The following is a 15,480-nucleotide window of genomic DNA, read 5'->3' as shown; positions in this document are numbered from 1 at the left end:
AACTGTGTTGCCCTTCACTTAAAAGGCTGAATAATTTGTGCTGGCCAGACTTAAATGAATAAATACATAGGCAGTTAAAAAGCTCTGGATGACCTTTGTGAGTCAATGTCTAAATAACTTATAGCTGCCTTGAAAATTCATTTTGCAAATTTTGGCGATCATCGTATTTTTCTCTTTCTCCACAAAAATTAATTTGGAAAAGCTGCTTATCCTGAAAAATAAAATATAAGGATGATATGCTTTTTTTTTTTACTGTCACTTGCATTGAAAAGTGTTAAGAAAAATTATTTTTATTCCCTAGTGTGTTCTGAACATGAGATTCTCCAGACATCAGATACTGAATAATTAGTACTTTTTTTTCTTTTAACACTGCGTGAAAAAAAATATTTTTCTGAAAGTTGAAATTAAGCAAAAACATACAGAAAAAATATTGTTAGGATATTTTCAAATATGCTGTTTTCATACACTGACAAAAAATTATCAATATTTTGTTTTCTAAGAAAATTGACTAATTTTTAAAAACTGAAATGGAAAATGTGTGGTTCTTCAAAGTGAAATGTTCTATTTCCCATTCAGTTTTCATGCTTTTTGAAAGAGGTTAATCCTTTATTTGAAATCATTGTAGACAATTGTCATCTGATTATTTTTTTTTTTTTTTTTGGTTTTATTTGAAAACATGTATCTAGTATCTGCCTTTCTTTACTTGCATAGAAACAAATTATATGGTATGGAATTTAATGTGTGCCTTAGGTTTTCTAACTTTCAGCACCTTGAAATATTATGCTGTTTTGTAATGAGTCTTACCCTGCTAACAGTTTACTGTGGCTAGACCAGTTAAATACAGTAGGACTACTCATGTGGTTACCTGTGCTTTTTAGAAGGATGTTATGCTATGAGTTACTGCTGCAGCTTGCTGATAACAAAAGGGGCAGTGTCCTATTTCTGGCTTCTGGGAGTGTACTTCCCTCCCTGCGTGGTGGCCGACCCTGTGATGAACCAGTTCACCTTGTTGAACTAGTAGAGAGCTACCCAGACTTGTCCAAAAAGTCGGTGTATTTTTGATTGCTTGGTAAACTGCTTTAGCCAAGGGAGGAGCACCAGAGCGCTTCAAGGAAGGGGCCATGGGTGTGAGCAAAAGGAAGAACGGAGGCACCCAGTTTTGGTGGTAGTGTTTTTTTTTAGATTTAGCTGTAACCTGTAACTTCATTCTTGGTGGTTTTTGGATTTGCCACTAGTACCAGTGGGCTGTTGTCATAAGTCATTAAATTACTTAATAATACCTTTTAATGTGGTTCATGGGGAGGAAGGCATGTATCCTGGTTGGTATTTAGAAACTGGCATTCAAGCTAAGTTAGTGGGAATTATGTGCTAACTGCACTTTCAGGCCTTCAAAATGTTCTTCTTAATTCTTAAATATAAAACCATATAATGAAAGATGAATCATATATTTATGTAATACAAATTATACAGTTAAGCTTTTATTCCAAAAGGACTAATAAAGGAAATTATCCATATTATACATAAACACAGAGAACATTTTTATTAATCTACAATAGAGTGCTTGAAGATCTAAAACAGAAATAGAACTTTCTACTATTTCATCTTCAGTAATGGTGTTATAACTCAACTAAAAAATGCATGCAATGAACGCAATTTTTACAGATGTTTCAAAGCTGTGCATGTTTCAAGGGGGAATATGTTCAAGAGGGGGAGAAAACAAAGTTATCTTGAAATGTATATATATACTTTTAAATTGAAAAATTAAAATTTAACACTGTCATCTCTAGTGGGCTTTTCATATAAATGCAGGGGGACAGTTGAGTTGTCTTCAACTTGCACTCCTCCTGTTTTTAGATCAAAAGCCAAACCTAGTGTGGGAGCACTTTATTATGCTGCTTGTGTCTGTTTTTAAGATTTAAATTGCGGGTATTAATTTAAGATGCAAACTAATTGATTTTCCTACTGAGGAAAACACAGTAAGTGACATACCTATTCTGGAATTTTTATTTTTAAGTGAGAGTGCAGAGTATAAATACAGTGAATTTTATAATATTCCAATATAAAGTGAGTTAAGAGTGCTAAAACTAGTTTTTAAAAAAAAAAAATCATGTACCAGATGAGCTTACTGGTTCTGTGTACAGTTGCTTCTCAAGAAAAAAGCAGTAACATGTCCAAACATACACTTCCAATATATTTCTCCACAGTACATTTTTTAGATTCTAAAAATACATACAGATATCCAGCTTTCAAACTCTTGAGTTTCTTCTAGGATTTTCAGTTTATTTGGAACCCTGAAAGAACTGTCAATATCTCATGATCATTCCACTTCATACTTCTATTTTGGTATTTAGATCTCAAGAGACTCCTATAGATGGGCAGCCTCCTGCATTACCACCCAAACAATTTAAAAAGAACAGTTGGAACCAAATTCATCATTCACACTCACAGCAAGAACTGGATAACCATATTAATGAAACATTTGATGTTCCTGCATCACCTGAAAAATCCACAGTAAGTTTTTACATCCAGTTTAACCATTCTGCTTTTTATTGGAAAGATAGTCCTACTTTTCATGAGCTTGGTTCTGATGCATTTTAGAGAGTTGTTGTGTTTGTGCATCACGTTGCAACATTTCCATTATACATACTGTCTCTTTGCTAGCTCCCACTGTTTTTTCCACATGCTGGAGTTAGTCCTTTGACAGTTGTCATCAAATGACTGCATTGGGATGGATATGCAGACATTTTGAACATTAGCTTTTCAGCACATGCAGAAATTTCCAATTAACCTCTTTGAGAAGTCATTTACCATCAGTTTTAAAGAAGACATCACAGACACTACCACTGGTGTTTAATCTAGCTTTTATCAAAAAGATGAAACTGAAAGTGCTTGCCAGCTGCTAGAGTAGTTTTGTCAGGAGAGGCTTCTTGAATCTGTGGTTGCATTTTTCATCAGAATTTCCAAGCAAGAGACTCTGCCAAGAGATTTGTGACCATAAATGTAAAAATCTGAGCAAAAGTTCTTTTTACACACTTCAGCACATGCTTAGATGAGTAAGCTAGTCTGTTGATTATTGTCTGACTGAGGTGAGATCTCATTGACCAGTTTGTAATTTTTGTCCTTCAATGGTTCTTGGTTTTATACTGATGTGGGACAAGAAACGTTTTGCAGGATGGGAAAACTGTTTAACATCCAGATGTAGCAAATACTGTATAAACAGTTTTGCCAACCTCAAACATATGAAATTATGAGTCAGTTCCCAAAATTGGTTTATTTTTATTTGAATTCTGAACTCCAAGCCTACGGTGTTTCTCTCAGGCCTCGTTACGAAGTTAAGATTCCCATAAAACCTATATTTAATTTCATAGCTGGGGTTTTAATAAAACACACTAAAGTGAAACTTTTAAATTTATGAGCATTTTGGGAATGTTGTAAAAAAATTAGCTTTAATTAAATAATGAAACAGGATTTTTAACAACTTTGTCTTCTGTAAGTGCTTACCTGAGTCATACTGAAGTACTGTTCTGTTTTGAAAGATAACACTACTCATCAAGTTTTTCTGCTCTGTATTCAGTTATCATTACCAAATTGACAAAAATAACTTTCAGTTGTTTTTTTAACTCCTTTTGGTTCTGCAAAACCAACACAGCTGTGTGAGAATGAGATTCTTTTTTCACTGTGCATTGTCAGTGTGATTGTTTGCTGAGGTCCAGTGGGCCATATTTATGCAGCCTCAGTCAAGGCAGTACACTGTTGTAATTGAAGATCTAATTTGGTTTGCTGATGGCTTTTTATTTTGGGTGTTAGAGAAGAAGGAACAGAGCATGACTCTGAAATTTTGTGAAGCTGTAGATTTAGGATTTGGAATATGTTGAGGTTTTTTTTTTTGAAGTTGCTTTTTTGACCAAAATGTGCTTCAGGTTCCTGCACCACTGAAGTCTCTTCTCCTGCTCCATTTTAACTATTTTAAGGAAAACCCCTCACCATTTTGACTTCATTTAGCTATTGGATTTCATTCATCTGTTGTATGTATGGAGACTCTATTTAGAAAGGTAGTAGGACAGGTATGGAATGACAACTTTTTACTCCATCTACAGTCCCTAAGTATCCAGTCTGAGAATTTCCAGAACTATTTGAAAACAGGTGTGGCCAGGAATTCCTTCAGTCAGACAGGTTAATGATGGTATGCTCTCTTCAGGTTTTTCATTACAAACTGCTGCTCAAAATAGCCTCTTAAAGCAGGAAATTATTATTGCCTTTTTATCTGGGGAATGCAATGGCACAGAAGTTGCCAAACACTGCAAGATGAGCACTTGGTGTGGTTCCTCATTCTGCCCAGGAACCTGAATCTGATCTCTCATGCCAGTGAACATAGACTAAAATGATTTGTGTGTGATCGGGCTTCCTAAGCACCCTTCCTTCTCATTAACATGTCTTAACACTGTTACTTTCTTCCCCCAAATTTTTCATTTTTTCATTACTATGAGTGTGTTCGGGGTGTGTGTGTGTACTTTGTTTTAGCCAAAAGCTTAAGCACCTGGAATTGAGTTGACTTTCTATGAGCCAAGTTGAGCAGACCTCTTTTACCTGTGGAACCTTCAGGTTTTGAACTTTCTTGCATATAGAAATGTTTGCTTTAACAAGTTTTTTGTTTTCTTTCTTTCTGAATATGTCTTATGCTTTGGCTGTAATTGGTAGCATTGAAAACTTCCTTGAAACACTTTCTTTAATAATACTTCGCGTCTTCACCATAGAAACTCTAGAAATACTAGCTAATGTTCCGTATGTGAAATAAGTATTGATGGGAACAAAATAAAAATTACTTCAGTAGCTCTAAGTTGATTTTTCCAGAATAAAACAATATCTAGTATTCCCCACTTTATTGGTAGTTCCTTTAACAGTGTTGCTGTGAGCAGAATGAAACCATAAAGAAAGGAACTAAAATTGTTAGAGCTTGATCAGTGGAGAGTGTATATCACACCTCATACTCCACTACACTGGAAATGAAATAGGGGATACGGAACCAAGATTTTGTTGCCAAACTTTTCCTTGTTTACTACTGTGATATTGTTGTTAATAGAAACAAAACTATAGCTTCAATTACCTTACTTTTCATCATATTGCATTCTTACTGTAGACTTTTCACTGCTGTCTTATATAAAACAAATTTATGGAGTTTCAAATAGTAAACTGTTTTTCTTAAGACTGCTTGAAGTCAGTTAGTCTTTTCTAATAGTGTTTCTTTCTTTGAGGTTGCTTTGACAGAACGCACTTTTAGCTTAGTTATGTCCAAGACTTTTAAAGGTGTAACTTTTCCCTTCTGTGCAAAACTCAAGACATTTGCACTAGTACTTGATGTTTTCTCAAGTGTCTAGGAGCAATTACTTCATAAGGAAACTGCAAAATTATGACATACAATATCCTCAAAACTATGAACAAAATATATATTAATGTAATATAATTTTTGTTTACTAGCCCAATGGTGGTGTCCCCCATGACAATCTTGTTATGATCAGAATGAAACCAGATGAAAATGGAAGGTTTGGCTTCAATGTAAAGGTAACGGTACATCTATTCCCTTCATGTCTATTAAGATTATTTTCTGACATTTGTGGTCTATAACTAATTTAATTTGTTTTTAAAGGGTGGATACGATCAGAAGATGCCAGTAATAGTGTCCCGGGTAGCTCCAGGAACACCTGTAAGTTATCAAAAAACCAAACTTGGTAGCAATATCTGTGTATCTTGAAGTATGTATTCGAACCTGTAAATTATTTCATAGCTGCCTATGAAAATTAGTTTGTACTGTAATATTATCATAACAAAGCAAATTATGTGTAGTGAGAATTTGATGGAGCTACATAATGTACTTTTAAAAGTTCTTCAGTCCTCAAAAATATTTTTTCTTACTGAAACAAAGTCTAATTCCTGAAAATTACAAGGAGTTACAAGTTCAGCATGCGCTCTTTCTTGAGCTGTGTCATCCTAAAAATACATTTACTTTATTACTTTTTTTTAATATAGGCATTCATATAATTTCACATAAATTATATATTGAAAGAGTCTTTTAGTATGTTAAAAATAACTAAAATAGAAAATCTGTCTTATTTTAGTGACAGATGTAGCTGAATAAAGCCAAGATTTAGATAAAAATCAGACATCATGAATCATTCATCAGGTCTGATTGTCTGTTGTTACTGGTGTTTAGTGACTATCAATAGTGTCTTCAAACTAGGCACAATATTTTGTCAGTTGATTGCCAGAAATACTGACCTGGTATTCAGCTGCCTGGAGTCAGCTCTGTTTATACCTTTTAGAGTAGAGTGAACCGTTTATTTGCTAACATTTAAGAAGTACATATTTCTCATTTTTTGACTATTTGAAACTATTGAAATGTTTGCCAAGAGCATTGTTCTTGTCCCTGATAATTATTATCTCTGAAATATTTAATAACATAAATAATTTTGGCTGAATGCTCTAAACATCCACTTTCTAGGGAGAAGATATCTGCTGATAGCATGTGCTCTTTCTTTTCTGCAACAATGTTTAGACTGTGATTATAATAATGGTTTTTATTACCTGATTCCTCTCTCTGGGATTACTGGGATTTGTGCGTTGTCTTCGGTCCTTGTTTTACTCTTGTCATTACAGTTGCGATATTTCACACCTGAAGCATTTAAGCCTGTGAAATTGATTTGGACAAGGCTTTGCTGTGTTACTCCCTTCCCTTCAAAGATAAGAACATCCTGATTTTTAATCGCCTATGTGATTCAAATAGGAGCTTTCTGCTTCAACCAGAGGAGTGGAGTAACAGGCTGCTGAAAGAATAACAGTCTTACAATAACAGTCACTTCCCAGTTGCAAATTGATTTCTTCATGTGAATGGCACTGTCTTATGTATTGTGTAACACTTAAATTTGTCATTTGAATACAGTGCAGCAACCATAGCAACTGTTAGGATTCAAGTCCCCGAGTATAGTTACTTTAAGTTGCTATTTTAAGGTGAGAAATTGGGAATGGCTTGTTTTACAAGTTTTTCTTTTTTTTTCTCTCCACCTTGCAGGCTGATCTCTGTGTCCCTCGTTTGAATGAAGGGGACCAGGTTGTACTGATTAACGGCAGGGATATAGCAGAACATACCCATGATCAAGTTGTTATGTTTATTAAAGCTAGCTGTGAGAGACACTCAGGGGAACTTGTGCTCCTAGTTAGACCCAATGGTGAGTGATTTGTATATAATAATAAAAAAAGAAATCAATCCACACCTTGCTTTCATTTTCTGACCTTCATTTTGTGTCCTGAGATGGAATGCTTAACATCTTTGTAAGAACGAACTCCCTTCCTTGAAAAGGAATTGCAACAACACAATGTATTGTACAAATCTGGATTGATCCCATACTCTAAGGAGCTGTGCATAACTAAGTGTTGAAAATTAATAGAAAAAACAGAGATCAAATGTTTCTAACAGGGAGCTACTTTAAATTTTATTCTCACTCCCATTGATAAAAATGTCCAGAAAGCTATATGGATATTGAATGCAATTTCTGAGGTTGCTGTTATTCCCTTAAGGAAGATAAAAATGAAACACAAACAAAAAACTGCTCACCAAATACCCAGTGTTTGGATGACTTCAGAGGTTGATATATGCAAAATCCTTCCATATGTTTTTAAAACAATTGAGAACAACTGGTTACATTTCTACTTGAGGAGGCTTAATAGAAGAAAGTGCTAAAAATGAAATCTAAATAACAGTTTGTGGAATATATTCATGAAATACACTGTGTGTTGGAGCATTGCCAGCAGATGGTTACTGGATTTCATTCTGCTGCACATCACAATTATAATACAGTTGCAGAGGAAAAAGCAAAATGAAAAATAGTGAATAATCAGAATAATTGAAATTACTTTAGGAGAGTACCTTAGCCACTCATAAACAATTTTTCCTGTATTCACTTATTTGCACTCCCCACTTACTCGTGCTCTCATTCTGCGTGCAAGTTCTCTTCCAGCTTTTGTGTGCTTTCTTTTTCAGATAAAATTGTTTTGTTAACAAATTTACTAAAACAGTTTCCCCTTGTGTGTTGATTATCTTTGTATTCTGGATAAAAACGGTTGAGTTGTATAAGTGAGGAGTTGCAGTTTCCTCCTTCATGGTCATGGGGTATCATTTAAAAGCAGTCTTTCAAACAGCATATGTCTCTATTATGTGCAGTAGAAGATGCATATTATTTTTCAGTTTATAGGCAGGACGTGTACAGCATTGATAGCATTATAATGCATATATTAATGCCATTATCTCAGGTGGTCTGCACATCTTGCCCAAATTACTGAAGCCTGAAATCAGTTCAAAGTGAATTAAAAGTAAAAATGTGAATGCAACGATAATGACTTCAGAGGCATGATGTATGTGAGAATCTGAGATTAGGGAGTTATGTCAGACAAGGTAGGGTATAACATGAGTTTTGATCAAAATTTTAGCAGTCAGTGATGTGCTTTCACTTAAAATTATTATTAAACAAAAAAAAAAAAAAAAGTTTTGTGATGGGCTATAATGATCAGTAAAGGCTAATTGCCCTTGCTGTTGGGGACTGAAATCAGTGTTTTAATTTATGGTTGGACTAGGTGATTTCAAGGTCTTTTCCAACCGAGATGATTCTGTGATTCTGTGTAAATGTGGATTCTTCTACAGGAGAAACACTTGTCTTTTTTGCTGTTTTAAATAAATGACTTAGAGTTAACTTTACTTGCCAAACAGCATGTTCAGTTAGAGCGTTCGTACCTTTATTTGTTACAGCTGTCTATGATGTTGTGGAAGAGAAGCTGGAGAGTGAGCCTGACTTCCAGTACATCCCTGAGAAATCTCCACTTGATGGTGTCCATCAAGATGATAATGCTCTGAGGGAATCCATGATTCAACTAGCAGAGGGGCTTATCACTGGAACTGTTTTGGCTCAGTTTGATGTGAGTACTGTGTCACTTGTAGCTGTGTGCAAACTCCAAGTCTTTTGGGATAGTAATTATTTTAAGCAGAGCAGATTTCAGTTAAATTTCAGTAGAGTTAGTATCGTTTAGCAAAACAAATCTCTTACACTCTCAAAAGAAAAATAACAAAAAAATCCAATCCTGTATTGTATGTGCAAATTTACGGCATAGACTAATCCTAATACTGGTTTTTAGTGTAGCTTGTTATAAATAGCTTTATTGATTACTTACAGATTTTTGTGGTTATTGGGGACCTATGCTAATAAAATACTTTCACAGAGATGAAGACTGAAAAATTTATAACAAAATATGTGTTCTGTACTCAGACCTTCATTCCATATCTAAGTTACTGTAGAAACTGAATGACAGCTGAGCTGTTGATGTTTTATGGACAGTCTCAATTAGGGAAGGTAAAATTATCAATGGAAAATACAACCCTGATTTTAAGGGTTAATGTAACAAAGTCTCCTATATGTAGTTTATTTTTTAATGACATATTTCAGAAGAACAGTGCACTTCCTGTTGGGTCCTAAGCTGTTGATAGCTGTAGCCTTTCTTTAGCACTAAGTTGTGCCTTGATAATACTCCCATCTTTAATGCATGAGATCAAGTGACTTAAAGCAGAAAGCAGTAGGTTTGTAAAACACAGGAGTAGGAATTCTGTGAATTCCTCACCAAATGGAGACCTAGCATCATGTATTACAATGTATATTTATAAAATATATTTATATACTGTTCTTTAAAAACTTTGGTAGCATTTATTTTTACATACAGAAAGAAAATATTTTCTAGAAGGGATGTAAAATCCCTACTTAACCATACATTTCTAGTCTCCCAAACAGGTTCAATGTTTAAAAGTTTTTAAAGTGCTTTTTATTGAACCTGGATCATTTCACTGATACTGTTTGCAGCACCAGGGTTGTGGCAGTGTATGGCGAGGGCAGGAACCTCTCAAAGGAGATTCTGTGCAGGAAAAGCACGAGGTAGCCCAGGATTCACTCTACAGTTATTAAAATATGGAAGGACATCTGAAAAAACAAAAGTGAAACAACTGCAATGTAGGTAGTTGCCTATACACAACACGATGTTCTTGCCCCAAATCACCACGTGGAATGTCAGTATCAGTCAATTCCCTTAGCAGTATGAAATACTGACTTTTCTCTGGATCACTGTTCTTACGGAAGCTTGAAGTTTAATGTTCAGTTTGTCTTCAAACAAATTGTGATGATGTCTTGATTATTTTCAGTGATCCCACAGCATTTATAGTGCTTTCTTTTGAAAAGTATTTTCATGTATGTTGAAGCTACCGTTGCTCAGTAGTTTATGTTCTAAAAAGTACCTCTATGCAAATAGTACACTAACAGGTCTTCTGCATCTAGTACAGTCTGACCATTGGTTTTATCTTTTAGCAATTGTATAGGAAAAAGCCTGGAATGACAATGTCTTGTGCCAGATTACCTCAAAACATTTCCAAAAATAGATACAGAGACATTTCGCCTTGTAAGTATGTGTGTTTGTATCTGTGTTCTATAAGTATTTTACTGTGGTTAGTGAATAAGTAACATCTTTCTAAATTTTTTTTCAGATGATGCTACACGGGTTATTTTAAAAAGTAATGAAGATTACATCAATGCAAATTATATAAATGTGAGTAGTATTTTTTAAAAGACCTTCTGACATTTAAGTAATTTTGCAGTTTTTAAATGGAGGAGTCGATTAAAAAAATAAAATTTTCATAAATTTAGTTTAGACTAGAATGGCTGAGAAAGCTGCAGTCATATGTTTTGAAATTTACTGTAGATACACTTATTTGCTAATGCTTTGTGGCAGGTGTTTTTATAAATGAAACCAAGAAAAAGAAAAAAGTCTTAAGAGAAACTAACCCTCTACCAGAGGAATTTGTTCTTCTTTTCTGATTGCTAATGTGGCAGTAGTGTTCAACATCAGTAAAGTTTAATCTGGCAGCACTTCCTTTTACATCTTTTTTTTTTTTTTTTTTATTGTCAGTAACAACAAAATTACAGCTACTTACTTTCCTGTTCAGGAATAGAAAACAGAGATTATATTAAATTTCAAGATCAGTAGTTTAAAAGCTACTGTCAGAAACGCACAGAACATTGAATGTTTGCACCTGAATTACTTGCCAACTTGGTCTATCATTTCTTTTTTTGGCCATTAATCTTGATTTTGACAACTACATAACCATCAGTTAATATTGGGTCTTTGTAATAATTTCGTGTGTGAAACGTTTCAAAGAATTTTCATCTGTGCCAATCCATATTTAATAACTTATAATTAATATAGTTGATGCTTTTTTAGTGTATTGGTCACTAACCACTAAATTTTTGATGTCTGACTGACTTTGTCTTCTCTTCTGACTTTGTCTTCTCTTAGATGGAAATCCCTTCTTCCACAATAATAAACCAGTACATTGCTTGTCAAGGTCCATTACCGAACACTTGTCCTGATTTTTGGCAGATGACTTGGGAACAAGGCTCATCTATGGTTGTAATGTTAACAACTCAAGTTGAAAGAGGAAGAGTAAGTAAAAGATTTCCTTAAATACTACTTGTATAATCTTCTAAAAATCTGGTGGTGAGTAGCCTTTAAAAGATTAGAGGAATATACTATTATGACATATAATATGACAAGAGGTAATGGTATTACACTAAAAGAGGGTAGATTTAAACTTGATATAAGGAAGAAATTTTTTACCATGAGGGTGGTGAAACACTGGTACAGGTTGCCCAGAGAATAGGTAGATGCCCCATCTCTGGAAATATTCAAAATCAGGCTGGACAGGTCTCTGAGCAACCTGATGTAGTTGAAGGTGTCGCTGTTTATTGCAGGGGGGTTGGACTATATGACCTTTAAAGGTACCCTCTGTGGTGGTTTAGGCCCTGCCGGGGTCTGAGACCATGCGGCCGCTGCCCCTCCCCCACAAAGGGAGTGAAAATACAAAGCCCCAAGACTGAAATAAGGAAAGGTTTAATACAACAATGCAATAGCAACACAACAAACAACAGCAATAACAATAACAGTAATAGTGATAGCAATGAACAGAGCAAAATAGCTACCAAATACAGCAGTTTGAAGCACGATGTACAAAACCATGAGTGCCCCGTGCTCCCTCGCCAGGATGTGACCTCCACATGGTAACTGAATAACCCAGCTAGAGCTCCCTCCCCACTGTTGGGGAAACTTAACCCTATCCTGGTTAAACCAGGACACCCTCCAACCTAAACTATTCTATGATTCCATGACTTTTTTTTTTCTGTAAGGGCAGTGCATTCCTAGTACTGTTGCAGTGATGATACTTACTTTTTAAACTTTCTGATATTGTTAACACAGCTAATATTTAAACTTTGTTCAGTTCTGAAATACATTGAAGTCTTTACATATTTCTTAAAATATTTTTAGGTGTCTTTGATTCTTTATTGTAAAGTAAAAAGCAACTAGAATTTACCTTCATAAGATTTTTTTTTCTAAACTTAAAATGAAGGAACTCCAAGGAGTTTAATCAGGTTTTGTAAATTACTTCTTTGATATGTAGAGAGATTAATTTTTTAAGGCAGCCTAACACAGATTTGTAGTCTTAAGATCCCATGCCTGGATGGCTGTCTTTAAGAGAATCCTTGATAAGCTTAAAATCAAAAATTTTTCGTAAAATGTTTTTCTGTGGCTACAAATATTTGTTTAATCATATGAAGAAATCATTTTAAGTTATTTCCATACAAAAATGTGTAAAAATAGAGTACTAGTAATAAAGTAATTAGAGTTATAAATTACTAAAAATAATTGTGTATGGTGCTGTGAAAGGCCTCTGGTGTATTTTTTGGGTGATTTGGTTTGGGGGGGGGGGGGGAGGCACGGGAGGGAGAGTGGCAAGTTATAGTTTCTCCTTAACAGCTTTGTTTATTATGCAGCTTTGTCTTTTGGAGACAGGCAAAACAACCAAATCTGGTCATACACACAGTGTAGTTTCAGAGTTAATTGGTTTATAGTCTGGAGCATTCACAGTAGCACTGGCTGGTTGAGTGTGTGAACAGAAATGAGTCAGGAATAATAGTTTAATGGAATTTCTCCACATTCAGGATTTCTTTTGAAGATGGATTTGTAGTAGGTTGTGGGTGTTCCGATCAACTCAGACTGTAGTTCATCTGTCTGTATATGTTCTAACTTTTTAATAACCAATTATTTGCTGGGAAGTCAGGCCTCTAAATATAATTAAAATAATTGAAGGGGAGTTGCAGCGTTTTTAAACCATTTTTCAGTGACTCAATTTTAGCATGATGCTGCCTGCTCCCAAATAAACGTGATTAGAGGGAATTTCAGTACAAGTGCCCTTTTAATTTGAGTTTTCTTTGCAGATCTGCTAAGAACAGACTTGCAACAGCAGTTCTCTGAGGTTCCCCCACCCCTTCAATAATATTTGTGGAGTTCTTTGGAGAGCTGCTTAATAATGAAATAAAAGCACTTATCTGTCTTATACCCATAGGCAGACTCCCTGCTCTAAAGCTGATCATGAGGCTACCGACATCACTATCCCACTGCATGCCGGGATGTCTCAGTGGAGCAGGAAGTCTGCAAATCTGGCTGCTCTTAAAGAATCGCCAGGTGGGTTGGAAAAACAAAAGTACACTTGAGCTGAAATTACCTCTGTAATTAGGTGTTTAAGCAATATATCTGAAAATCTCAGTCTTCGAAGTTTTCATTCACATTTGATGACTTGATCAAGAGTCTTTGAAGTCCACCGTCTGCATCCCCCTAATTTTTGCATTAGTTTAGCAACTTTTTTGTTGCTTAGCAACTTTTTTTTTCATTTGTTCTTTTCCCGTATAAATGTGCTTTGAAAAGATTAGATTAGGATTTTGGAGGTCAGAAATGTTTATAAAGCAGCATCTTTGTCACTCAAGTCTTAAGATGGAATAGATATACTTTTTTTTAAAGTTGTAATGAAAGTTAAAGGCATCCATATGCAGTTAAACTAACCTCAAGAGTTGATGCATGTGTCCTTTTGAGAAGAGAACCAGGAAATCTCTGTGACACCTTATTTTATAAACAATAATTAGGTAACACAATTTGGTTGGTAAGTAAATTAATAGTTATTACAGAATGATCAAAATAGTCTTTAATGAACAAAGGTGTAAGGAACTAGAGAGAATGACAATAATACTGTGTGAATTTAAACACAGGCATCTTTAAAAAATCTGTTGACCGTAGGTTAAATGCCATCAGTACTGGCCAGAGCCATCAGGAAGCTCATCATATGGGAATTTCCAGATTACCTGCCATTCAGAAGAAGGAAATCCTGCTTATGTCTTTCGAGAAATGACATTGACTAATCTGGAGGTAAAATAATAATACGTATTTTTAAGTATTAATCTGTGGCATCCTCACAGACTAGCTAAAATTTACTTAATCAGACTTCCTTTTCAACTTGGTGACATATCCATATAAATAGAACTGTTTATTTCTAGAAGCCTTTAGAAAACTACTCATATTCCCATGTACTTATCTAGTATAAATTCTGCTACTAGAACAATAGCAAACCTTTCACTAGCAAAATATCACAAAGATAGTTTCCATAATCATATTAATTGGTTTTAAATTATTTGTCTTAAAAGTCTTTACTAGTGTCTTTCGTGCCCTGGCCAAAGAAAAGAGTAATTAAAGGAGTTGAGAAACTTGTTATTCCCTTGATATTTTCAGAACATGAGACACTAGAGGTATTTCATTACTGCAACTGAAAATCTGTCTTTGTAGAGACAAACAGTTCTTAATAATTCCATCTTGGAGCATGTAGATGCAAGGAGATGGAAGATAAATCCATCTGAGAGGTGAATTGGTATTGGTGACGACATGTACACAGGGACCTTCTAGAACATACATTGCGTGATTTCAGGGCACATGTAGTTTTCAGAGCCTCCCCAGCTAGCATTTCAATCTCAGAAATGTATGAAAATCAGTATCTGGAAATAGTTCACGTATGCATTTCTCACTGCTTGGGTAACCAGATGAGATGCCAGTTTTATAGAGCTGCCTTTTAGTAAATTTGCAGTTAAAATTCCTTCACTGGGTCCTGCTGAGGCAATTGCTCATTTGTTATCAGCAGTGGAACCTCTGTAAATGTTTTGTGCCAAAAGGTTATTTAAAGTGCAGTAACTCCTGGTCTTTGAAATCCTGCTTTTACACTGATTGTACAGCCTGTCCCCTCCACTAACCAGAGGCAGATTATGTTTGTGATATTAAAACAAGGGGCAGGGAGTGAAAACAAAGTCGTTCTGCATCTTGTGTAGTACACTGGATAAAATTAAGAGGTGCAGATAAAGCCAAAACAATGCTGCTGTTCACACAGGGCCTGAAGGCAAACTTTTATGTCTGAAGGTCCTGCCTCTCCCCTCCTAACCCCAGTTCTGTAATTTGATCTAGTAAGACAGCACCTCTTCCTGTTAAATTTGTTTTGTTCAAAATTTGATCATCTTCATTGTACATCTA

The 15,480-nt window shown here is 35.0% G+C and overlaps 1 protein-coding gene across 3 annotated transcripts in view; it reads left to right on the top strand.

Annotated features, from left to right (window-relative positions):
- The window catches only part of PTPN4 (protein tyrosine phosphatase non-receptor type 4), a 121,043-nt gene that overhangs the window by 92,746 nt on the left and 12,817 nt on the right, over positions 1 to 15,480 (top strand). For 2 of the 3 annotated variants that reach the window (XM_074828789.1, XM_074828788.1), the window contains 9 exons: positions 2,352 to 2,511; positions 5,476 to 5,559; positions 5,645 to 5,701; positions 7,064 to 7,220; positions 8,795 to 8,961; positions 10,392 to 10,482; positions 10,568 to 10,629; positions 11,377 to 11,523; positions 14,206 to 14,334. In XM_074828789.1, coding sequence (XP_074684890.1) covers positions 2,352 to 2,511; positions 5,476 to 5,559; positions 5,645 to 5,701; positions 7,064 to 7,220; positions 8,795 to 8,961; positions 10,392 to 10,482; positions 10,568 to 10,629; positions 11,377 to 11,523; positions 14,206 to 14,334 — 1,054 coding nt within the window. Of the gene's footprint in view, positions 1 to 2,351; positions 2,512 to 5,475; positions 5,560 to 5,644; positions 5,702 to 7,063; positions 7,221 to 8,794; positions 8,962 to 10,391; positions 10,483 to 10,567; positions 10,630 to 11,376; positions 11,524 to 13,480; positions 13,600 to 14,205; positions 14,335 to 15,480 lie in introns of those variants that run through there. The other variant, XR_012623771.1, reaches the window with a different exon arrangement.

This window comes from Strix aluco, chromosome 6 (genome assembly GCF_031877795.1).
Source record: "Strix aluco isolate bStrAlu1 chromosome 6, bStrAlu1.hap1, whole genome shotgun sequence".
NCBI classification, from domain to species: domain Eukaryota; kingdom Metazoa; phylum Chordata; class Aves; order Strigiformes; family Strigidae; genus Strix; species Strix aluco.
Note: the sequence above shows the minus strand (reverse complement) of the source record. Positions and strands in the feature narration are given on the sequence as shown.